Source organism: Pan paniscus, chromosome 5 (genome assembly GCF_029289425.2).
Source record: "Pan paniscus chromosome 5, NHGRI_mPanPan1-v2.0_pri, whole genome shotgun sequence".
Taxonomy (NCBI): Eukaryota; Metazoa; Chordata; class Mammalia; order Primates; family Hominidae; genus Pan; species Pan paniscus.
In genome coordinates, this window is record NC_073254.2 from 31,949,821 (window position 1) to 31,975,224 (window position 25,404).

Below are 25,404 nucleotides of genomic sequence, written 5' to 3' on the forward strand. Positions count from 1 at the left end.
TTCACAAAAGGGTTTTGCCTGAGCCTCATCTACGTACAGTAATTCTTAAATGACACAAGATGGATGTTGAATATTAAAAAACACGCCTCTTCTCTTTCCCCGCCTGCTTTGTTTTTCTAACTTTTAAAAATTATCTTTCATCATACCAGCACAGAGAGTCGTTTTTGAACCTGCCCTTTAACTTAAGCAATGAAGAGAGGGTGTTTACAATTTCACTTTCTGGCTCTCATCTGTCTGTAAAATTCTTTATTATTTTTTTAATTGGGTGAAAAAAATGTTTTTAACTTTAATAGATTTCTGATTTCTCTATATCTCCCACTGGGGGTTCAAACTTAAAGAAACCAGTGACGTCAAAAAATCAACCTCATGAGGAAGTCAGCAAGATGAAAAACGGAATTTAATGTTTTGCGCAAGAATATTTGCATTCCCATTAGCCTTTGCAAATGCAACATTTCTCACCCTCTTGGGTTGACTGCAAAGGTGTCCTGGAGAGAAACAGAGTATGCACCTCTCTAATGGTTAACATACTGAATTGTTTTAATGGAATAAATGGTGCGGCTCAGGGGCGATTAATGTAGGGACTGTAGACTCGCGTAGAAAGGACTTAAAAGGCAATTGGGCACCAACAATGGTGGATGAAACCTTCTGCTCACATTAAATATTTTCATCCAAACCTCAAGTATGACTGATTGATTTTAAGGCCTAATTGAATGAATTCTCAATTAAAAGAAGTTGCAAAAAGCTGATGTAAAGTAATAAATATATATGGAGTGCCCTATGTTCTACAAATGTTTTCAGGTCTGCTGGTAGAAACCACTGGTTATGCAATAAGTTGATTTCAAAAATTATACCTTTTACATTTACATCCAGATAAAAACAGATGAGGTCAAGCCACTAAACATTCTTGTAATTCAAAGAGAAAGAAATAGATTAATTCTTTGTTTAGGGGAAAAAAAAAAAACAAGAACGACTTATGCTAAGACATCTGTACCAATCTTCCTGAATAACTAAGTTAGGGAGGAAAGACAAATTTGGTGACTGTGGGGGCTAAAGTACTAACTTATGGTCCTCTGAAATAGAAGGCGGTGCCTGATGGACATAGGTATCTCCGGTTACTTGGTTTGGCTGGGCGGTAGCAATTAAAGCTAATGGTTTTCCCAACTACACCCAAGCGCTAGATCTTTCTTTTCCTTCTGGCTCTACCTCTCTGATACTCCCCCGCACCGGCTTTTTGGGGCCAAAGAAAGTTGGGGCCCTCCTTCTCACTCTTCAGACCCCAGGGTGTCCAGCTTGGGTTTCGTTCGGCCGAGCTCCTTGACCCCCCGCGCCCGGGAGGGGATTGGCCTCTCAGCGAATCGCCCCAGGCCTCTGGGGACCCCAGTTCGCCAGTCCAGGTCGCCGGCCCTGTCACCGAGGCCTAACCCAAAAAGCTCGCGTCGTCCCCTCTGGAAAGCAACGCAGCTTCCTCCTTGGGCACAGTCCCCGCACCCTGGGTCCCGGCTGGTGCTGCGCCGGGTCCCTAAGACTTTGACTGGTTAGAGCAGGCGACGCCGAGAGCCAGGCCGCCTACAGGCGTCTCCAGCCCTACCCCATCGCCGGCTACAGAGCGGGAGCCCCGAGCCCCAGCGCCGCGCCGCGCGGGGAGAGAAGCAGCTGTTCCCAACAGCTGGGGGGCGGCGGCGCCCGGCGCCCCAGGTGCTGCCGCGGCCAATCGCAGGCGTCCGGCCCGCCCCCCTCCCCAGCCGGGCGTCGACCCCCGGCCCGCGGGGGAAGGGAGCAGAGAGGTGGAGAGCCGTCCTCGGCACTCGTCTTCCAGATCCCACGGCGGGAGGGACAGACCAGAGCCGAAGCTGCGCGGAGTTCCTCGCCCCTGGCCCCGCCGCCGCGCCCCCCGCCCGCTTCGGCGCTCGGACGCTCTTCCCGCGGACCCTCCCCACACCCCACCCAAGGCACCTGATTCCTAAGGAAGAAAAATCTACCTCTAAAGCACCCCCTTCTTCGCTTGAGGACTACCCTCTCTTTTCATTTTTGGCCTCCCCGCTGGGTGAGTGGAAACCGCTTGCACATTCTATAGAACCCGATTCTAATCCAGACGATCCGGAGAATTTGTACGGTGACCGGCAGGGGGGGCGGGAGGAGAGAGCGAAGTCAAGTCTCCAGGGCCGCTGGCGACTTCGGAAGCCGCGCGCCCGGCGCTCTCGGCCGCCCCCGGCCGCTCGCCCCCGCCGCGCCGCCGCCCTCGCCCCCGGGCTCGCCCTTGGCCCCCGGCGGCCGCGAAAGGGTGCGGGAGACGCGGAGCCGGAGGAGGAGGCGCAGCCGCTGCCCGAGCCGCAGCCGCAGCCGGAGCCCGAGCCGCGGGGCGGGCGCGAAGATGCACACGACCCAGAAGGACACGACGTACACCAAGATCTTCGTCGGGGGGCTGCCCTACCACACCACCGACGCCAGCCTGCGCAAGTACTTCGAGGTCTTCGGCGAGATCGAGGAGGCGGTGGTCATCACCGACCGGCAGACGGGCAAGTCCCGGGGCTATGGATTTGTAAGTTGCACGGACTGGGGGTGAGGGGGAGGGACGGAGTGGCGGCTGACCCCGGGGATCGGGAGCTTGGAGTGAGGGGCTCGGCGTGACCCGTGAGGAGCCCCGCGGGTAGAGCGGCGCTGCCCCTTCGCTCCGGGGTGAACTGAAACTTTGCTAGGGGAGAGGGCCGACGCCAGCCTCGCGGGGTTCGGAGAAGACCTAGCGCTGTGCGAGGTCGAGGGCCGGGCAGGGCAGAGCAGGGGTGGAAGGAGAGACCTGTAATGACGGCGGGATTTGGGGTGCGGAGGGTTGCGAGGGAGGGGCCGCAACCCCGAACAATTGCATTCCCGGGCTGGATGCCGGTTGTTAAGCGCGCTGTTGCTTTGTAAAAATGCGTGTGTTCTGGTGTTTTGGCTGGGGCAGGGAGGGGACACCCCACGAGGTCTGGGGCTGTTCCCCTTGTGTCATCCCCCCGCCTTTTAATTGCAAAGGTAGGTTCTTTTAAATCATGATCCTAGGGCTCTTTGCCGAACTGAAACAGAGCATATTAAGCTTCCTTCCTAGAGATTTAAGCGTGCAAATTCAGCTGCCGAAGAGCAGGGAGCCCCAGAGTAGGACAATAGCTATTGTCGTTGGGGAGTGTTTTCGAGGTTGGGAGCGTTGGGCGGATGTAAGGCTGGACTTTCTTTAAAGCAAACGGTGCCTCTGAGGCTGAGTAGGGACCTGGGGGGCGGGGGATTCGGGGGAAGGAGGATCTAGAGTTCCAAGAATTTAGGCTTCCAAATCTCAGCTAGGCCCTACTAACACCCTTAAGATTTCGGCGGTGGGGTTGGGGGAGGCAGGGTTAGAGGGTTTCTTTCTTTTTTCCTTCATCTACCCGCCCCCCCCCCACGCCCCCGCCCGCCTGTTAAAAATGGGAGATCAAGGAGGAGGGTCCAGCCAAAAGAAGCAAAGAATAGAAAGAAAGTTTGATCTCAGTTTTATCATGAATGACTTCTCCATTGTGATTCTTGATTTCCTTCAGGGGTTAATTTAGAGGTTATGTATGTATCTCTGTGTGTGTCTGTTGCTAAGGTCACCATGGCTGACCGGGCTGCTGCCGAAAGGGCCTGCAAGGATCCCAATCCCATCATTGATGGCAGAAAGGCCAACGTGAACCTGGCATACTTAGGAGCAAAACCAAGGATCATGCAACCAGGTGAGAAATGTCTGTCTCCCCTACCCCCCTCTCCAAGAACCCCTCATTTATGGGTGGGATGATTCTCTAATTTAGAAGACATTGTCTCTTTCTGTAGATGTGTTTAGTAAACTTGAACCATGGCTTGTTATTCTACCAAGGCATTAAACATAAATGAGAGTTGTAAATACTCCTCTCAAGGCTTGAAATGTACCTGTGTGCAAAAATGGATCTTGGGGGTCGTGCAGGAAGAAGAGTTAGTTATGTCTCACCTGTTTCCTATGTGGCATACATTTGTAGTCTGCTCTCAATTTTCCAATTTTTAGCCACCTGTAGATAATTCACATGTGGATTATATAGGCCAAATTTGTCGACTTCAGCTAATATACTTCCCTACTTAGTGGTGTCTCTCCTTTTAGCACCAGTTGCACTGTGCTCAGAGCAGGCAATCTGACTTGAACACAGACCCAAGGGAAGCATTAAGGGGTAGGGGCGATGTCCAAATGGTAAAGGTTTTGTTTTTTTTTGAGATGGAGTTTCGTTCTTGTTGCCCAGGCTGGAGTGCAATGGTGTGATCTAGGCTCACTGCAACCTCCGCCTCCTGGGTTCAAGTGATTCTCCTGCCTCAGCCTCCCAAGTAGCTGGGATTACAGGAATGTGTCACCACACCCAGCTAATTTTGTATTTTTAGTAGAGACGGGGTTTCACTGTGTTGGTCAGGCTGGTCTTGAACTCCTGACCTCAGGTTATCCACCCGCCTTGGCCTCCCAAAGTGCTGGGATTACAGGCGTGAGCCACCGCGCCTGGCCCAAAATGGTAAACCTTCAACATAAAATCACAGAGTATTAGCAATCAAAGAAAATAGAAATTGCACCTACTCAAGAACCCTATGCTACAGACAAAGAAACTGATGCTTAGAGATGAGAAATATTTTACTTAAGTCATGTAGCTATTAGTTGCCAAAAGGGAGCAGCTTTTTGTCTATGGGAAAACAATACCTCTTGGATTATTTACAACACTGCCCTTTGCATTAGCACAAATAGTTGAGAGTTGATTTTTAAGCAAATATAATATTTTCTTTGGTCAGGCAACTTTACTTGTAAAGTTTGATTAAATCATATACTCTTCACTCCTAAGCCTCTCCATCTGAAATTTTGGGAAGAGGTTGACACTTCCATCCAAACGGGTTTAAAAGGAAACTAGGTTGTCAGGAAAATGAGTGTTTGTGCAAATATTCATGGGCATTAAAAAAATTTGTCTAATACATTGTGGGTATGTAGTATCCAGAAAAAAAACGTTTTTTTTGTGAATTTTTAATACTGGAAAGTGTAAAACCCATAATCTTCCAAAGCATTGTCTGAAGCATCCCAGAACATTCCAAATTACAAAGACTTTTCATAGATTCTGGTTCAAAACTGTGAGAATATTTGAGATGTAACTTCATTGTCAAATCCTGCTGTACTTAATTTTATTTCATGAACATTTTCCCAAGGTCTGATTCTGTGTCTGTCAACTAAAATTTGCAGATTTTTTTAAAGTTTTCACCTTTTCCCTGTTAAAACCTTTATTTTGAATCAACGATAGCATTTATAAAACTGACTTTAAAAAATATACATACATATAGTTTCTTTAAAGTGGCAAAAGAATGTTTATCTTTTATAAGTGAAAGTTGTGATTGCATTTTACATGTAGGAATAATAAATGCCTAACCATGCACAAATAAAGAATGTGGTATATTTTGTTGTTAGGTTTTGCCTTTGGTGTTCAACAACTTCATCCAGCCCTTATACAAAGACCTTTCGGGTAAGTTGATTAATCAGGCTTTCTTAAGTTTCAGTATGACTATCGTTTGTTAACGTGCCTCTTTGTTATATACAGATAAGATCATGATGTCACAGAATGGTCCTGGTTATACAATTTTATATATATTTGTGCATTTTTAATGCTGATACTATAAATATTTTTAGATGAGTCAAGTTATCTGACCAAGTATGCAGCCTCCAAACGAGACAAATTTTGAGCTTATGATTAGCAAAACAAAACAAAAATACCAGGTATGACTTGTGTACAAGACGATTGTGTCCCATCACCATTACTACTGTTCGACTTGACTCAATTTTATTTATCTCTTTCTAACCTGACAGGGCTCGTATACAGTTAAGCTAACTGATCAGAAGGATACCATGATAAGAGGTGGAATAGTTCTGTTTGGAATTAAACTCTGTAACCAGTAGACTCAGACACACAAGCTCAGATGGTGATTAACGATGCATGGATGTTGGTGGTGTTGTTTTTATTTTTCACAATAGTCAATAGCCCTTCGTGTGCTTTATTTTATTTATTACAGTAATGAAGTGGTGTTGATAGCTAAACTGTGTGCTTTTTACTTAATTGAAAAGAGCTGTAGTGAAAGTGTTTTCTTTTCCTCGGGGAAGGGGCTCTTTGCGTTTTGGTTTTGGTGGTGGTGTTGAGGGGTGTTGACTTTTGACTTTGCCATGGGAAGCAAAGGGCCTTTTTTTTTTCTTGCTTTTAAGCTGTAGCCTGTGACTTCCATTTAACCACATTTTTGTAGTGAGTGCTAAATTGTGTGATTTCTCTTTGTCAGAATACAGATTCATTGCTTGCATGTCCTAAGTTTCTGTTTTATGGGAAATTTTCTGGGAATGGGGTTCTTTCTTTTGCAATGTGTATCCACTTTTAGGCCATCTCATTTAAAGGTTCAACAACTCTCATCAGATTTTATTAACACAAGCCAGTATTTTTGAGTAGCGTCGCACTAACTTTCACCTTTCAGATCTAACTCAGGTGAACACCTGTTCATATTTGTGTTGTCTTTGGGTCTTGTGATTACCAGTTTTCCTGTTCCAAGGTCCTCATTTCTCTTCCTTTCAGAGGTTATATGGGTGGGAGATCACCCCTCGCCTCAATTTATCCTGGACACTAGATTCTGTTTTGGCTCTGTTCTACCTGATCAACATGCCTGTAACTCTAACGCAGGATACTTAAATTTTCTTTTTAAATGTTCATGTTGTTGAAAGAGTGTTTTATCCTCAATAATAATTTCTCCTCTAGCTTAGGACCTAAAACATCTACCTGTGTAACCTGGAAGGCTGGAATCTGTCTACATAGATAGATGTCTACCGTATGTATCTCTAAGAATAGATTTTAAAAAGAAAGTAATAATAACTTGACTTGGAAGAGTAAAGTTATATTTCCCATGACCACCTCCTTACAACTCTAACATATCGGTACCTCACTGTTATTGCCAACCATTACTATTTTTTTTTCTTTTTTTTTTTAGCTGTGGAAGAGTCTTCTGTTCAATATGATCAGAAAGGGCCTTCCTATATCCATAGCTACTTAGCAAATCCCCATCCAAGCCAACCCAGATACTGAAAACAAATGGTGGGTTGATGGATTCAGCTATTTCTGTGGGTAATTCATTTAGACTTAACTGTTTAAGGTGGGATTAGGGAGGAGAGCATATATCTGAAGGTGTGATGTGAGCTTAGTGGTGAGCTCACACTAATAATCTTGAAACAGTTATAAAATTGAATCAATCAACAGGTAGTTGCATGTGTTTATTTTTTCACTGTGCCAGTGGGTGATGCAAAACGAGGGAATTGCACATTAGTTTGGGAAGCAAAAGTCATGCAAAAACCAGTCAAGAATTACTAATTGCTAAATGACTTGGTATTGTTTCAAGTACAAAAGGAATTGAGAGTAGCAAGAAAATAGATGAAGTGGAGAAGTTGAATAAGGCTGTGGTGTGCGTGGCAGGTAGACTGGCACTAGACTTGCACCACTGGGTATGTCTTAGGCAGGTAAAAGGAAGACTGGATATGTCTGGAGAGTATAGGATGGAGTGAGCCGAAGCAGAGGCATAGAGGAGAAGACTCAGTGCGTGGAGAAACCAAACTGTCTAAGGTGGGTCTTGAGAGCTGGGCATAGGAATTTGGACTGATTGTGGAAGTCCTTATAGATCAGTTCTTAAGAAAGAAGGTAACACAAGGAAAATTAAAACCACCAGTGTAAAATGTGTCATGGAAATTTGAAAGCAAGTGTGTTTTGATAGCAACCTTTTGTTTTTCACCTCTTCTAATATTAACTGTCTTTATAAAGGATGGTGATTATTAGTGTGTGCATAAAATGTTTGAACTTGAGATTCTTATTAGAAATAGATAGCATTCCAGGCGGACCAAGTGAGCTTTCTCTTTCTTTTTTAAGAGGTTCTCAACACTGCTCTAATTTCAGAGTCTGTACCTAACAAATCACACCTGGTCATCCTAAATTCTGTTTGAATGCTACCTGTTCCTGTTTTAGGCCTGGAAAGAAACTTGAGAATTTCAAATTTGATTTGACTTACTTGAAATTCTAGTAATTGAACTGTTCCTTTGAATGTGGTCCTTACATGGCCCCCAGGTTACTTTGGGCCTCTGTAGACAAAACCTTGGCCTAAAAGGAATTTCTGATGTAGCACAGTGGGCAGATGTAGAAAAACTTATAAACTTGCTGAACAATATTTTATAGTTTATGGTTGAAAGAAGCATTTCCTTATTGAAACCTTGGAAAGGGGAGGCTACAGATCTGTGAGTAGAAATTTCTGGGCTAGTGGCCAGGTGCAGTGGCTCATGCCTGTAATCCCAGCACTTTGGGAGGCCGAGGTGGGTGGATCATGAGGTCAGGAGGTTGAGAGGGCGAGACCATCCTGGCTAACACAGTGAAACCCCATCTGTAATAAAAATACAAAAAATTAGCTGGGCGTGGTGGCGGGCGCCTGTAGTCCAGCTACTCGGGAGGCTGAGGCAGGAGAACGGCGTGAACCCAGAAGGCGGAGCTTGCAGTGAGCCGAGATTGTGCCACTGCACTCCAGCCTGGGCGACAGAGCGAGACTCCATCTCAAAAAAAAAAAAAAACAAATTTCTGGGCTAGTTTAGATGAGGTTGAACATACACTTAAACATTGACTCAGTACCCGTTTAAGTGCTCAGTTTTATGCTGGGTGTGGTAACACTGTGCTTAGTTTTTATAGTGTCCACTAAGGAGGGCAGGAGGGACTGTAACTAACACTAACCAAACATCTGCCATATGGATTGTAATGATAAGGGATTTACATAAATTACATAATTTAATTCTCATAGTAAGTGTTTGTTGAAGGCATTGTTAATATCTTTTCCAAAACTAAGACACAGAGAGGTTAATTAACTTCCCCCTGATCACAGGACTGCTAAGTGTTAGAGTCTGCTTCTAGATTCAGAATCATGGTCTGCCTGACCTCAGAAGCTGCAGTCTTTTCTCTTTGTCAAGCTGTAGCCCCAAAAGACAAAACTCTATTCTCTCATAATCCAGTAAGAAAGCCGATAAGCACCAAGAAGGGCTGTCCATGTGGCTTCAGATAAGAGAGACGAACATCAGGACAATGAGTGGGATTCAGAAGTCTTCGTGAAGGAAGTAGAAGTTGACCTAGGTTTTAAAGAATGGTGGAGGGTAGGGAACACTTTTATTGAGTGCCTACTATATTTGTCATTGTAGACTCTCTCCACAGATAATTTTATTTAATGCACAGCAATCCAGGGTTGTGAGATTATTAGTCCATTTCACATACGCAAAATAGGAGGCTATGTTAAGACAACATAGCATAAAAAAAGAAAAACATGAGACTAAAAGATAAAGCAAATTTCTGAAACCTCTACACGTAGTGAGTGCTAGAGCTAGGGTGAGTGGGATTTGGATTTCAGCAGGTAGAGACAGTGTGAGGATTAGCATCTGGGTGAGGGATGAATGACATGAATAAAGGGCAAGAATCTGGGAATGTGAAGCTTGTCCAGGAAACATAAAGGAGCCCAGTTGACCTGGGTTCGAGGAAAGGTGGAAGGAAATACTAGAAAGGTGTTTTGGAGCCAGGGGCAGTCTGGATGTTTTGGCCTAGAATGCCAAGGCTTAAGAAATTTGCACTGAGTTTGGTTTTTTAGGGGCCAAGGATTACTTTGAGCAAATGAATGAGATGGAGTCTTTGTCATCAGTTGCTGTGAGATAGATTGGAAAAAGAAACCAATTAGGATATTGCTTCAAAACCAGTTAGGATGTTGCTTTAAAAGTCACATAGAGATGTCAGTGGAACCTGAAGAGATGGGAAGAAAAGGAAAATGTAGTAAATTTTCTTTGAAAATTACCAAAAGTATCTTCTTTGCACTTGCGCTTTTTGTAACTGCTAGGCATGCACATTTTATGGTTAAGGAAACGACATTGGTAAATGTCTAATAGGAGGGAGGTTCCCAGATCACCTTAATGGGTCTCAGACTGTTAAAAAGAACTCCTAATTCAGGATTTCATTCCAAAGTGCCACTTGAACCTTCAGTCCAATTCTGCCTTCCTTCCTGACCCAGGATATTTTAGGCTCTCCGAGGTCTTTTGGGTTCTCCTTTTCCCTCTAAGCCTTAAAATGTTGTAGGTTTTCATTTGCCTTCCAGACGTCTCTTTAACCTTTGCCAAACTTCATGTAGGAGTCTGATAATCCAGTGAACTTTCTTTATATTCTCATTGTTTGACATTGTGAAATCAAAACTATTTCCTAATGCAAAGTAAACGCAGAGCTAAAGCCCCCTGAGCAACCTTGCCTGTCTTTTAATGCATTCTTCACAACACTTTCTCCTGCCTTTTTGTAGGATAAACATTTTCACTTAACACCTTAATTCAGAGATACCACCCTAGCACCCACAGTGTTGTTCTTGGAACTTTGAGAGTACAAGGGGTTAAGGTTTCGGTGTCAGTGAGATCCGCACTGGCTGGCCTTTGCAGCTGATAGATGTTTTACTTTGGCCTTATAAAGACATTTTACCCGCTGGAAACCCTTGTCGCATGACAGGATCAAAAATAGCCCGGCTGCAGCCCCTGCTGTCCATCACCACATGTAAACTGGCATAAGAGTAGGCTCTCTTAGCGGTGTCTACACGTTGTAGACACGGCAGCCGCCAGGGACAGTGTTTCATAAAGCCACACCTGTTGTTGCGAGTGAGCCAGTCACCTGACCTGCAGCAAAGTTCTGAGTGTGTGCATGACCACGCGCCTGGTTTCTGACAAGCAGTTAAGAACATCTCTGAGTGTCCTCAGAAACACTTGATGACGTCGTTTCTCCTGGCACTGGGAAACATCTACAAGTCTGGTAAAATTGAGTGTATTTTTATCATTGGGGCCAAAGTCCACTACCCTCTGAGATAAATTCATCTTTTCCATGGATGTTCGTTAATGAGTGCTTTCAGTAAAACTCTGAAAAGGCAAAGCAAAATCTATGTTTCTGAAAAATCTACATGTGCTGTTCTCTGTTTTGAGTTCTTTGAAATTGGAAGATTGTTACTTGTCCTTGTACTTCTTATAAGTTGGCTTTGCCAACAACCACATAGCATTATAGTGTCATGTTTTTAGATATAAATATAGGGGGCTTTAATGGAGATTATTTTAAAGAAGAAGATAAATCAGATATTCATGGTAGTGTTTCAGATGGGCAGTAATAAATTGCAAGAGTGAGAATGGAGATGCATGGAATTTTTGTTTAAATACCTCTTGTGATTTATTTTTTTAACCACATTAACTTTTAAGTAACGTCATTGGAGTCTGTCTTGTATTATCTGTGAATGTATAATTTTAAAAGATACTTGGTTTTGTTTGACTTTCTTGAACTTTTGCAGGATAACACATGATTATACAATTGATATGATTTGTACAAAATATCAACGAATAGGGCAGATTTCAAACATAACACTAACGTATTTCTGCTAATTTGGAGGATGAAATGAGAGTTAGTAGATGTACAAAAAAAGTTTCCTTGTTATGTAAACCTTTTAAATTTCTATTAATTTTAGAAATATTTAGTTGTACTTCCCTGTCCTGCCTTTTCCCTCAACCTCATCATTTCCCCAAAACCCCTTCTGTCTGTCTTGCATAGAGATAAACAAGCTGGCTGACCCTCAGGTGCCTGATAGTCAAACAGGTTTGGTTGACCGTTGTGTCCTTATGAATTTTATGGGGGAAAAAAAAGAGAAAGAAAGAAAATAAGTGTGCTGCACATCTCTTTGGGAATCACTGCCATGAATGTTAATAGCATTTTTGTAGCTTCCCACGACAGCCTCTTGTGACAGAGTGAGCTGCACTACAGTTCGTTTGAGAAGTGTGATTCTGCTGTGTTTACCACACTTGTGAACTTTTAAACTCCTTTTTTTATTTTGTCGCCTGCTTCCTTTTTTAATTATTATTTTTAATAAGGGTGACTGAGGTTGCAGAGAGATTAATGTGTGCTGAGTCTGCATAGCAATTTCAAGTAGGGTTGCCATGATAATAAACATACGGATTTTGTTAACGTTTATGTTAATTTCGACAAACTGGTGATCACCCCACAGAAGTGAATAATTATGGACTACCTTTTGAGTCCTATATTCTTGGCTAAGAATTTTTCTATTTTCTTAATTAAACATTCTTATTTTATGAACTCATTACAAAATTTTCCAAAGTCTTCATCAATTGAGCACTTGTTAAATATCTCTTATGTGTGTAGCCCTCATGAATCTTGATTTATTTTCCAAACTCTTGATAAACTGTACCTAACAGCTTCAAATAATCATACGTGACAATTCTAGCAGGGAGGGTGTCATCATATTTTTGGGGTCCAGTTCTTCTGGGGGCACTCTGTGACTTTGGCTACTGCCTGAGTATTCTCAGTGGACCACTAGAAAGTAGATATTGTGGCAACCCTATGCTCATAATAACCACTAAATTTGAGTTTGTTTTATCTTTGAACAACATGCTACAGTTAGGAGGTGACTACCGCCTGACTTTGTTTTCCATTTCTCAACAGGATACCTGCCCACTATGTCTATCCGCAGGCTTTTGTGCAGCCGGGAGTGGTCATTCCACATGTCCAGCCGACAGCAGCTGCCGCCTCCACCACCCCTTACATTGATTACACTGGAGCTGCATACGCACAATACTCAGCAGCTGCTGCTGCTGCCGCCGCCGCTGCTGCCTATGACCAGTACCCCTATGCAGCCTCTCCAGCTGCTGCAGGATATGTTACTGCTGGGGGCTATGGCTACGCAGTCCAGCAGCCAATCACCGCAGCGGCACCTGGGACAGCTGCCGCCGCCGCTGCAGCAGCTGCTGCCGCTGCAGCATTTGGCCAGTACCAGCCTCAGCAGCTGCAGACAGACCGAATGCAATAGACCAGCCATCTGATCAAAGTTGAATTGTTTTCTCTTTCCCTCCCAATTTTCCAATTTTTAGTAGCTAATAAGAGAGTTAACATTGACTTAACAGCTTTAAAAAAAAAAAAAACAGCCATGCTATTGTGAAGCAGAGTTATTATTTTTTTTATACTCCAGGTAGTGTTCTAGATGAGAAAGAGGTAAGAATGAGGGGAATGGGCACAATTTTGGAAATCAATCCCAAAGAGCCTGAGTAAATGAAAGGCCACTACGAAATGACGCCAGGAGTAACAACGGAACTTCACTTTTGTAACGGGATTTTTATTTTTGCTCTTTTTATAGTATCAGGGAAGCAAACTGCCTTTTACAAGTTAGAAAATGCTGTTTGAATCTAGTTGAACCAGGGAATACAGAGCGAGCAATATGTAGCTTGAATTACATTTAAAAGCAGATTTTTTACAAACAAAATGGCGAAAGCACTGATTGTCATTTTTAGCAGTCACTTAAGGCCTATAGAACTTTTTTCAAGTCGGAAGGTCCTGTTCTTACTATCTCAAAAATGGGCATCGAACAATCAATCTAGGAGCGTGGCAGTGGGTAAAATGGTGGACAGGCACCAAAGCTATTTTCTCATCTGTCCTGTGGATGAGTGGAACTGTGGAACAAGTGATGTGGAATTAATGGGTGCAACAGCTGTACAGACAATCAATAACACACACAGTTCTGGAAAGAACACATCACTTGTGCTTGTTTGATGAGCTTGTCACATTCTAATCCCTCTCCCCATCCTGTTTCAATTTTGGGAAACTTGTATCTGCTGGTGTCAGCAATTCTGATTCTGAAATAGGATCAGGCTTTTACTACAACAGCCTTCTCTTTCTATTTATTGTGTCGACTCGTGGCTTATGAATAAAGGCAGGCAAAGTTTGCAGAACTGTCTTAAGGACATTTATTTTTTTTCCCTTTTTAAGTAATTTTACACTTTTTAGTATCTATTTCAGAGTCATATTTAAAACTATTTATTAGTGACTACAGTACATGAGACAACAAGGTTACTGAGATTACAATTCTTCAAAGGTTAATGATAATGTGGTTTATACTGTGCCTTAATAGTAATGCTATTTAAGATATTTATTTTTAAGTTTTACTATGCTGCACTCTAAAGAAAGGAACTTTAGATGTGACACTGTAAAATTATGTATTCATCTCATGGCATAAATTATTTAGTAGGTCTAGATGTAGCGTATTAAATATTAACCTATTCAACTAAAGATGTTGACTTGGATTTATTTAAATTCATATGTGCACTGTATAAGAGAGTACTCTTACATTAACACATTTTAGTTTAGTTTTTAGATTTTTTTTAAACAAGATATATTGCTAGTTTCATGCTTCCTCCTCTGATTTTGCCTGTGTAGATTTCATTTATTGGTAATTCATTAGTTTAACACTATTCTTATGTAGTTTTTAAATGCTGCTTTACATTTTTCTTCTGAAACTGCAATACTTGCAATTTTTATTCTTAAACTAAATTGAATACTATTTTACACTGTATTGGATTTTTATACTTGAACAATTTCATACAAGGGAAGACAGGTTAGCATTTTTATGGACTTTCTCCATTATCACTGGATTTACTTTAAGTATTCCCATACTAGACAGTGTTATGTAATGTAGACATGACTCTCCTGTGCAAATTATTTATTCGTTGTGTATATTGCTTTATAACATTTCAGATCTTCTAATCTATTCACTTGTATTAAATATAATTTTTAAAAACTTCTGTTGCATTGGCTGTTTCTAATTCTGTAGTAAAGGTCAATGATTTCTCTTTTGAACTTGAATCAATAGCCATGATTGATAACGTAACATTTTCAGTGAGCATAATACTCTCTTGGATGTCCTGGTTTTGTGCCTTTAAAGTAAGTTTCACTAACTGAATATCTACCTTATACTTAGCAAATGATATAGGTCATCCCCTGTCCCACCAGGGGAGCCCTAAAGGACTTCGTATCACTGAAAACTGGTTAGCTGAAAGATGGCTTGGAAGGCGTGGGCCAGTAGTAGAGAGGACTAGTCAGAAGTGGGACCAGCCCAGTGGTGCTTGGGTCAGCTAAACTCAGGTTTGAGCTGGACTCCCCACTTTTCAGCAATGTTAGTGAAGCCAATTGCTCTTTGTAATTCACCTTTTTTTTTTTTTTTTTTTTTGAGACAGAGTCTTGCTCTGTCGCCCAGTCTGGAGTGCAGTGGCGCGATCTCGGCTCACTGCAAGCTCCGCCTCCCAGGTTCACGCCATTCTCCTGCCTTAGCCTCCCGAGTAGCTGGGACTGCAGGCACCCGCCACCTCGCCTGGCTAATTTTTTGTATTTTTAGTAGAGACGGGGTTTCATCGTGTTAGCCAGGATGGTCTAGATCTCCTGACCTCATGATCTGCCCGCCTCAGCCTCCCAAAGTGCTGGGATTACAGGTGTGAGCCACGGCACCTGGTCTGTAATTCACTTTTTTAATGCATTCCTCATCTATAATATTGTGATAATAATACTTGTCTCGCATGGTTATTTAAATAATTAAATTTAAAAAGCACACCAACTACTTGCCACAGAGCCAGATACATAGTAAATATGTAGTAGTGGCCAGGCACGGTGGCTCACACCTGTAATCCCAGCACTTTGGGAGGCCAAGGCAGGCGGATCATGGGAGATCGAGACCATCCTGGCTAACAGTGAAACCCCTTCTCCACTAAAAATATAAAAAATTAGCCGGGCATGGTAGCACGCGCCTGTAGTCCCAGCTGCTCAGGAGGCTGGGGCAGGAGAATCGGGTAGGAGAATTGCTTGAACCCAGGAGGTGGAGGTGCAGTGAGCGGAGATCATACCACTGCACTCCAGCCTGGGCGACAGAGCAAGACTCTGTCTCAAAAAAAGGAATATATATATATATATGGGTGTGTGTGTGTGTATGTATATATATATATAGTAGCAATTGTTGTAAGGCCCAATAGTGGTAGCTAACCAGAGGAAGTCACCTATTGGGATGTTTTAATTTATATCCACAATGATGTGGTAATATCTAATACGGTATGTGTTAGAATATCAAATGAGTGTCATATTGACAGTCTAGAAGTGTATGTTATGCTAATTATGGAGTGGATTGGGGTTGGTTTTTTTGGGTTTTTTTTTTTTTTTTTTTTTTGGTTTGGTTTGTTTGTTTTAAGATGGAGTCTCACTCTGTTGCCCCAGCTGGAGTGCAGTAGCATGATCTCGGCTCACTGCAAGCTCTGCCTCCCGGGTTCAAGTGATTCTCATGCCTCAGCCTCTCGAGTAGCTGGGATTACAGGCACCTGCCACGCACGCCTGGCTAATTTTTGTGTTTTGAGTAGAGACAGGATTTCACCATGTTAGCCAGGCTGGTCTCAAACTCCTGACCTCAGGGATCTGCCTGCCTTGGCCTCCCAAAGTGTTGGGATTACAGGCGTGAGCCACTGCACCCATCCTGGAATGGATTGTTTATTGATTTCTTGGTCCTGATATTTCCCAAATCCATGACATCTTTTCTTGAACTCCATTAGTTTTCAATAATTATAAGCAACAGAAAGCAGTAATAACAGATTCCATGTAATAGTTTCCATTCCATATCATAACTGTTAGCCTATTTAGACCTATCAACAACCTTAAACTTTAATTTTCCAAGGAAAAATAGTTACCAGCCTGTCCCCAGGGAGAGAGATTACTGTACCCCAAGGTATTATCTAGGACCACTAAAATAATTTCTAAGCTACTGAATTCAGTCAATGCATCAATGGTTATTTCATTCCAAAAGATGTGCTTTAATTTTTCAGATTTATGGAAGGTCAGTTTTGTCCTCAATGAGCTGTCTATTGCTGAACTTTAAAATGAAGCAGTTTTGATTTATTGATAAAAAATAGGTCAGGCAGTTCTGGGAAAAGCTTGTCAAAAATAGGCGTACTCAGGAAAGCCAAAAGTCCACCTACCCCAGGCTGTACCTTTCTTCCTGATCTGCAGCAGTAGCAATATTAGCAGTTATAGAGAACAAGATTCTTACTTCATAATGCTAAAGCATAAATTTTCTTTCTGTTCTTTTTTTCTCTTTTTGAGATGGTCTCGCTTTGTTGCCCAGGCTGGAGTGCAGTGTCATGATTGTGGCTCTCTGCAGCCTCAACCTCTCAGGCTCAAGGAATCCTCCTACCTCAGCCTCCCAAGTAGCTGGGAGTACAGGTGTGCACCCACATGCCCAGCTCATTTAGTCTTGCTCTGTCCTCCAGGCTGGAGTGCAATGGTGTGATCTCGGCTCACTGCAACCTCCACCTCCTGGGTTCAAGCAATTCTCCTGCCTCAGCCTTCTGAGTAGCTGGGACTACAGGCACACACCACCAAGCCCGACTAATTTTTATATTTTTAGTAGAGACGGGGTTTCACCGTGTTGGTCAGGCTTGTCTTGAACTCCTGACCTTGTGATCCGCCCGCCTTGTCCTCCCAAAGCGCTGGGATTACAGGCATGAGCCACTGCACCTGGCCCATTTTTTATTTTTTGTAGAGACAGATTCTCACGATACTGTCCAGGCTGGTCTCGAACTCCTGGACTCAAGCAATCCTCCCACTTTAGAAACCTTCCAAAGTCCTGGGATTATATGCCCAGCCACAAATACATTTCTAAAAAGAAACAAATAGAAGTTTTTAATATCTAATAGGAAGGAGAGAATAGCCGTGACATAATGATTGGTCAGGCACGCTACTTGTAGAATTAGAGAGAGTAATGGGGCTGAGATCCAAAGTGCTGGGTGAGTCCTGGCTTCATTACTTATCAGGGTGATCTTAAACCCTTCTAAACGGATAAAATGTGGGTTGATAGTAGTCAGCATAGTTATTCCATCTACTTCTCAGGTTGTACTCATTGAATAAATTAAGGGAGATGAGAGCATTTTAGAAGTTCTAAAGCATTGAGCAAGGAAATTATCATACCGAGGAAATATGTACAATATTAATTTGGTAACTGATCTCAGTTGTCTCATTAAATGACCCTTCCAAAAGAGGACAAAATCGTATCTCATGCTATCTTTATTCTATCCCAACCAAGGAACAGCTAAACTGGCTGTACAATAAAAGCAGCACAAAAATAACGTTGAAAGATGGAGAGATTACCCAGATAAGGGAAAGAGAAGTAGATGAGATTATGGAATACATTTCTCTCACAAGGGAACTATATTTAGTTCTTTCCTCACTCCTGTCAAATATTGTTCTTCTTAATTCCCTCTGAGGCTTGAAAGCGTTCATTAAGATGACAGCTTGAGGTTTGGAGGGGCAGAGGTGAAGAGGAACCAAAAAATAAATAAATGCGTTTTCATGCTTACTTTTGTCCTCTCTTCTACTTCCAGAGTTCCAGGCTGTTTCCATGGAAATTCTAACTTTGTTTTGCTTAAGCACTTGGTACAGAAGAGGTTTCATTTTGAGTATTTGTTCTGAGTTGAATTTTAGAAGTTCAATCATGATTTTAGCTAAATCATTTCCATTTCAAGCTTTGAAGTCCCAATTGTAAATCAGACTAAGAAATGAGACAATGCCTATATGAGCCCTTTAGAATTTGTAGATAAGAAAAATGATACAGATTTATAGCTTTGATATAAAATAATTCTATCTTATTGCACAATATTTGGTCCTTCTTGACCAACTTGTTCAGAAAGAAAGTCTATAAGGTCCCTGTGTCTTCTGTCATTTGTCCCCTGGAAGACAAATACCATTCCTTTTTTATATACAAGAGGCTACCACTAAGCTATTAATATATTTTAAGTGAGTTGGAGGGTACACATTGTTTTCCATTCCGCCACTATTAGAGGTAATTCCAATTACATTATAACATGGATTGAGTACAGATCGTTACTTCTTTTCATTTAATACCTCAGATAATGTGTTCATAAAAGGGCAAATATCAAACTGACTTCCAAAATGAGTTCTAAATGCAAAAACGTAGTTTTGCCAAGTAGAAAATTACCTTTTAGCTCTATTTTTAAATGATGGTTATCTGACAGTCCCAACCAGGTATGAACTTATTTACTTTTTATATACTCCTGGCTCTGCCGCCTGTCCTGCAGATGCCTCAAGGTGAGGCAAAACAGATACGGTGGGTGCTGTGTGGAGAGTCTTAGGACAGGCATTTTTCATTCTGCATTCACTTGTGTTCATGTTGAAATTTGAGGAAAAGGGAGTGTGAAAAGCATGTAGAGGAAAATCATTTATAAAGGGAGAGCAAAAATCAAAAGCATCTCCTAAAAATAGGCAACAGAAGGTGAGAAGGAGTGGGAGTCACGTGGGCTGGATCATGTGAGACCAGGGCTTGCCACTTAGGGGATCATGGAGGGTAGAAAGGGGTGGTCATTTGTTGAGTGACAGGAGACTTCATCTGATGATAGGGAGTGGAGGATCACTCAAAGGACAGTAAACAGATACATTGTTTCCTTCTGTTTTCTAATAAAATAGGAAGGTAACAACTGAGTTCTTTTTTTAATTTTATTTTTAATTGACAATCATTGCATATATTTATGGGGTACAATGTGATGTTTCTGTACATGTATACATTGTGGTATGATCAAATCAGGCTAATGAACATAGCCCTCACCTCACATACTTATCATTTCTTTGTGGTGAGAACGTTTCATTTATTTTTGTTTTTATTTTCTTTTTGAGACAGGGCCTTGCTCTGTCACCCAGGCTGGACTGCCATGGCGCCATTATGGCTCACTGCAGCCTCAGCTTCCTGGGCTCAAGCGATCTCACCTTAGCCTTCAGACTAGCTGGGACTACAGGCACACACCACCATGCCAGGCTAATTTTTTTGTGTTTTTTAGTAGAGACGGGGTTTCACCGTGTTAGCCAGGATGGTCTCGATCTCCTGACCTCGTGATCCGCTTGCCTCGGCCTCCCAAAGTGCTGGGATTACAGGCATGAGCCACCACGCCCGGCCTCATCAATAGTATTTTCAAAGCACTCTACATGCTTTGTCGTCTACCACGTTTCGCAATGTGCTTGGCATAAACCAATGCCCCCATGGAAAGATAATACATTGGAAGAGTGCAACTGGGCAAATGTGAAGTTAAAGGAAGTATCTGAAATTCCAGGAGGACTCAGGGTAGTTTTCGGTATAAAACCCTGCCTCACAGATCGTTTGGCTTGGGGCTCTCTCTGCAGCTATTGCTTCCTTTCTGTTTCTCAAATTTGTTTTTTTTTTTTTTTTTTTTTAGAGACAGGGTCTCACTATATTGCCCAGGCTGGTCTCAAACTCCTGGGCTCAAGCTATCTTCCTGCCTTGGCCTCCCAAAATCCTGGGTTTACAGGTGTGAGCCACCACACCCAGCCTTGCTTTCATTTTTAAAGAGTCATTCTGTGTTATAGATCAATATTTGAGAAGGAATATTGGTTGTAATAACATCAGTTGAACACCCTTTTCTTTTTCATTTTTTTTTTTAACCATTGTTACTCCTTTACTTTAAATATCCTGACTTTTGGCTACCATTTACTGAGCATCCATTTGTGCCAGATGCTGAATGCACTGGCTTACGTCCTCACAACCTCACAGCAGGCCTGGAATTGTCATCTTCATTTTACAGAGTGAATGTAATTTGCCCAAAGTCACAACTCAAGATGGTAGAACTGTGAGTTGAAATGGGGATCTGTCCGATGGCAAAGAGTAACTGCCCCTGGATTATTTTAGCATCTTTTTCTACGTCACTAGGAATTGTCTTAGAAATTCTAAGGAAAGCTAAATAAACATGACTTCAATTTTGGGGTCAAGACCAAATCTAAGGACTCTGAGGCGAGTTGTAGACATGATCAAAACCGTTAATAAGGATCATAGAACATAAACATCTCTATGCTCATTTTCTCTCATTTCTGTTGGCAACATTTGTTCAGTGATAATACTAAGGATTATTATGAGTAGTCATCTTGGCCTCCATCCACTTGTGCCTTTGTGGGGAAAACATACTAATGCTGTGACTTACTGTGACAAACTCCTATAAAATTGAGTAAGAGTATATCTCAGTTTATGTCAAAGAATATCAAGTAATCATAACCTTTTAATAAACATTGCCTCTTTTAATAATAACAACTTTGGATTTAAATAGACAATATAGTTACTAAAGGTGTATGGTTCAAGTCATCTACCACTAATTGCTTGCTTGACTCCTTTAAAACTCAGAGGAAAAGAAAATGTACATACACACAATGAAATGCTATTCAGGCCGGGCACGGAGGCTCCTGCCCGAAATCAGCGTGAGCTGATCTGGGAGGCCGAGGCGGCTGATCATGAGGTCAAGAGCTGGAGACCATCCTAAAAATTAGCTGGGCGTGGTGGTACATGCCAGTAGTCCCAGCTACTTGGGAGGCTGAGGCAGGAGAATTGCTTGAACCTGGGAGGCAGAGGTTGCAGTGAGCTGAGATCGCACCACTGCACTTCAGCCTCGCAACAGAGTGAGACTTCGTCTCAAAAAAAAAAAAAAAAATTAGCTGGGAGTGGGGGCATGTGCCTGGAGTCCCAGCTACTTGGGAGGCTGAGGTGAGAGGATCACTTGAGCCCTAGAGGCAGAGGTTGCAGTGAGCCAAGATCATGCCACTGAACTCCAGCCTGGGCAACAGAGCCAGATCCTGTCTCAAAAAGGGAAATAAAAGGAGAAGAAAGAAGAGGAAAAGACAGAGGAGGGGGGGGAGGGGGGAGGGGAGGGCAGGGGAGAAAGGAGAAGGTAAGGAGAAAATAAAGGGAAAGGGAAACGGAAGGGAAAAGGAAAAAGGGAAAGGGAAGGGAAAAGGGAAGGAGAAGGGAAGGAGAAGGGAAAAGGGAAGGTGAAGGGAAAAGGGAAGGAAAGGAATGCTACTCAGCCATAACAAAAATGAAAGCCTGTCATTTGCAGCAACATGGATGGAACTGGAGATCACTATGTTAACTGAAATAAGCCAAGCAAAGAAAGACAAATATCGCCTGTTCTCATTCATATATGGGAACTTAAAAAGTTGATTTCATGGAGGTGGAGCGTAAAATGATAGTTATCCGAGGCTGGGAAGAGTGTAGGGGGATGAAAAGAAGTTGATTAATGGGTACAAACATATAGTTAGATAGAAGGAATAAGTCCCAGCGTTTGATAGCACAGTAGGGTGACTATCATTAACAACAATTTATTGTATATTTCAAAATAGCTAGAAAAGAAGATTTGAGGCCAGGCGCGGTGGCTCACGCCTGTAATCCCAGCACTTTGGGAGGCTGAGGCAGGCAGATCACGAGGTCAGGAGATGGAGACCGTCCTGGCTAACACGGTGAAACCCTGTCTCTACTAAAAATACAAAAAATTAGCCAGGTGTGGTGGTGGGCGCCTGTAGTCCCAGCTACTCGGGAGGCTGAGGCAGGAGAATGGCGTGAACCCGGAAGGCAGAGCTTGCAGTGAGCCAACATCGCGCCACTGCACTCCAGCCTGGGAAACAGAGCGAGACTCCGTCTCAAAAAAAAAAAAAAAAAGAAGATTTGAAATGTTCCCAATGCAAAGAAATGATGAATGTTCCAGGTGATGAATATGCTGAGAAGCCACCATAGAAAAATACCCTGATTTGATCATTACACATTGTATGCAAGTATCAAAATATCACATGTACCCCATAGGTAGGTATAATTATTATATAGCAATACAAAAAATTTAGTCTGGGCATGGTGGCTCACCCTTATAATCCCAGCACTTTAGGAGGCCAAGGTGGGAGGATTGCTTGAGCCCAGGAGTTAAAGACCAGTCTGGGCAACATGGGAGGCCTTGTCTACAAAACATTTGAAAAATTAGCCAGCCATGGTGACACCCAGCTGCAGTCCCAGCTACTCAGGAGGCTGAGGCGAGAGGATCGCTTGAGCTTGGGAAGTCAAGGCTGCAGTGAACTGTGATTGTGCCACTGCACTCCAGCCTGGGCAACAGAGCAAGACCTTGTCTTAAAATTAAATTAAGTTAAAAACAAATTTTTAATAATTTTTTTTTTTTTGAGACGGAGTCTTGCTCTGTCACCAGGCTGGAGTGCAGTGGCGTGATCTCGGCTCACTGCAACCTCCACCTCCTGGGTTCAAGCAATTCCCCTGCTTCAGACTCCCTAGTAGCTGGAACTACAGGCGTGCACCACCACACCCAGCTAATTTTTTTTATTTTACTAGAGATGGGGTTTCACCATGTTGTCCAGGATGGTCTTGATCTTCTGACCTCGTGATCTGCCCGCCTTGGCCTCCCAAAAGTGCTGGGATTGCAGGCATGAGCCACTGCACCTGGCCAGAAATTGTTTTTAAACCGAGAGAAGATGAAGGAGAAAAGGAGATTTGAAGTCATAATGGCAGAAGCAGGACCCATCGCAGTTTAGGAATGGCCAAGTGAGAGCCTGGCACAGTATCGTAACTCCTGAGAGTTTGAGGAGTAAAACTGCCTGGTAAAAGGAGTCATTTTACCAGGACTCATCCTTTAAGTGCACATGTTGAATGTCTATGTCCGGGGCATACCGAGAATCTTGATCATTCACACTTTCATAACAGCTGCATTTCTTATCATGTTTGGCATAGTTCTTCAGCGTGCACAAAGCCTCTTATCTCGCCCACAGTCCCTCTCTAGACCATTGTCTCTTTCAGCTGCTTAGAGGCCACGTCCCTTAAATCTCCCAGCTGTCTTTCTTACCTCTCAGCCCTTGCTTCCTTTATCTGTATTTAAAAAAAAAAAAAAATCTTTCCCAGCTGCCACTTTTGGCACAGTGGTGGTCTCTCAGTTCTCTCAGAATGAGACATTTCAGCAAGATGATGTGGGGAAGAAACATAACCATTATAACAATGCATTTTCAAAATTAGCCCTGAAGTTCTATCAAGAAAAAAATTTCATCCCAGCTTTCTTACAACCTGTGCATGAATCAACCTCGTGCATTTCTGAAAGGATGAGACATCCCGGAGGCTTGTGCACAGAAATGCAAGCAAGAACCACAGGGCACTGAATTGTCCAAAATAAGAGATTTTTCTCCTTAGAAATGCAGATTCTCTGTGGCTGCAGCCTTACTGAGTTTCTGTAACGCTCTCAGTTGGATACAATGCTAACCAGCATCCCCACTGTGCACAGATACGTAAATGCTAGAAGCTGCAGAAAAAATTCATTTTATTGGAAACTATTTGGCTTCACTTGGCTACTGCCAATACCGCTGGTTGATTCCAAGCTTCTGTACTCAATGTGATTGTCAGTGCACAGGATAATTCTTACAAGAGAATTTTGGTGGTTCTGTGGAGTTACCAGATTTTCTTTTTTTTTTTTTTTTTTGAGACAGAGTCTCGCTCTGTCACTCAGGCTGGAGTGCAGTGGTGCGATCTCGGCTCACTGCAAGCTCCGCCTCCCAGGTTCACGCCATTCTCCTGCCTCAGCCTCCCGAGTAGCTGGGACCACTACAGGTGCCCGCCACCATGCCTGGCTAATTTTTTGTATTTTTAGTAGAGACGGGGTTTCACCGTGTTAGCCAGGATGGTCTCGATCTCCTGACCTTGTGATCCGCCTGCCTCAGCCTCCCAAAGTGCTAAGATTACAGGCGTGCGCCACTGCCCCCGGCCTAGATTTTCTTAATGTGATGAGTTCTGAGTGATTAAGAGATATAGTATATCAGTATTTGAGGATTTTTATAACTATGCAATAAGTCTTGAGGATCTCTGCACAGCAGAGAGGGGGGATTTGGAATGGCACACTGCCAGGCACTGCTAAGAGTTTTTGGCTCGGCAATTGTCACTCCTTCATTCCCATTCAAGAAAATGCTCAAAAAAATACAAGTGTCTTGGGTAATATACTTGCTCCCTTTGGGGTTGACCAATCTTGCACTTTCCATATTAACCCAGGAAATTTGAACAAATTTGTTGAAATATCTTTGTGTTGCCAGTACACCATTAAGACAAATTATTCTCCCAAAGAGTGATATCAACCAATGTTGAAGGTAAATCTCTTAATTGTACAGAAATACATAGCCACCATGCTACAAAGTAAGTTCAAACTTTTTTTTTTTTTTTTTTTGAGATAGAGTTTCACTCTTGTTGCCCAGGCTAAAGTGCAACGGCGCCATCTCCGCTCACTACAACTTCTGCCCTCCGGGTTCAAGCAATTATCCTGTCTCAGCCTCCCAAGTAGCTGGGACTACAGGCGCCCGCCACCATGCCTGGCTAATTTTTGTATTTTTTAGTAGAGATGGGGTTTCATGATGTTGGCCAGGCTGGTCCTGAACTCCTGACCTCACGTAATCCATCCGCCTTGGCCTCCCAAAGTGCTGGGATTACAGGTGTGAGCCACCGCGCCTGGCAGAAACTTTTTATATATTCAATGAAGTCCAGGTTCTTGGGGTAAAGGGAAAATCAGCAGCTAAGGTCTATCTAAGCTGTATTTACTCATTGGGAGCATCTTCTCAAGCAAAATCAATCAACATATCTGAACTTATTCTGAAGAAATCTGCATTGATTATAGTCTACCTAAAGGAGCAG

The 25,404-nt window shown here is 42.8% G+C and overlaps 1 protein-coding gene across 1 annotated transcript; it reads left to right on the forward strand.

The window, feature by feature from the left end:
- Positions 1-2,078: 2,078 nt before the first annotated feature.
- On the forward strand, positions 2,079-14,667 carry RBM24 (RNA binding motif protein 24). The gene is made up of 4 exons (XM_003823173.7): positions 2,079-2,539; positions 3,593-3,716; positions 5,444-5,498; positions 12,543-14,667. The coding sequence occupies exons 1-4, from the start codon at positions 2,372-2,374 to the stop codon at positions 12,904-12,906; spliced, it is 711 nt and encodes a 236-aa protein (XP_003823221.2). The 5' UTR covers positions 2,079-2,371; the 3' UTR covers positions 12,907-14,667.
- The last annotated feature ends 10,737 nt before the right edge of the window (positions 14,668-25,404 follow it).

Excerpts from the sequence above, each read along its gene's own strand:
- RBM24 (XM_003823173.7), top strand. The coding sequence starts at position 2,372 with ATGCACACGACCCAGAAGGACACGACGTACACCAAGATCTTCGTCGGG. Across the intron at positions 2,540-3,592 it reads AGTCCCGGGGCTATGGATTT|GTCACCATGGCTGACCGGGC; the intron begins GTAAGTTGCACG and ends TCTGTTGCTAAG. Across the intron at positions 5,499-12,542 it reads CTTATACAAAGACCTTTCGG|GATACCTGCCCACTATGTCT; the intron begins GTAAGTTGATTA and ends ATTTCTCAACAG.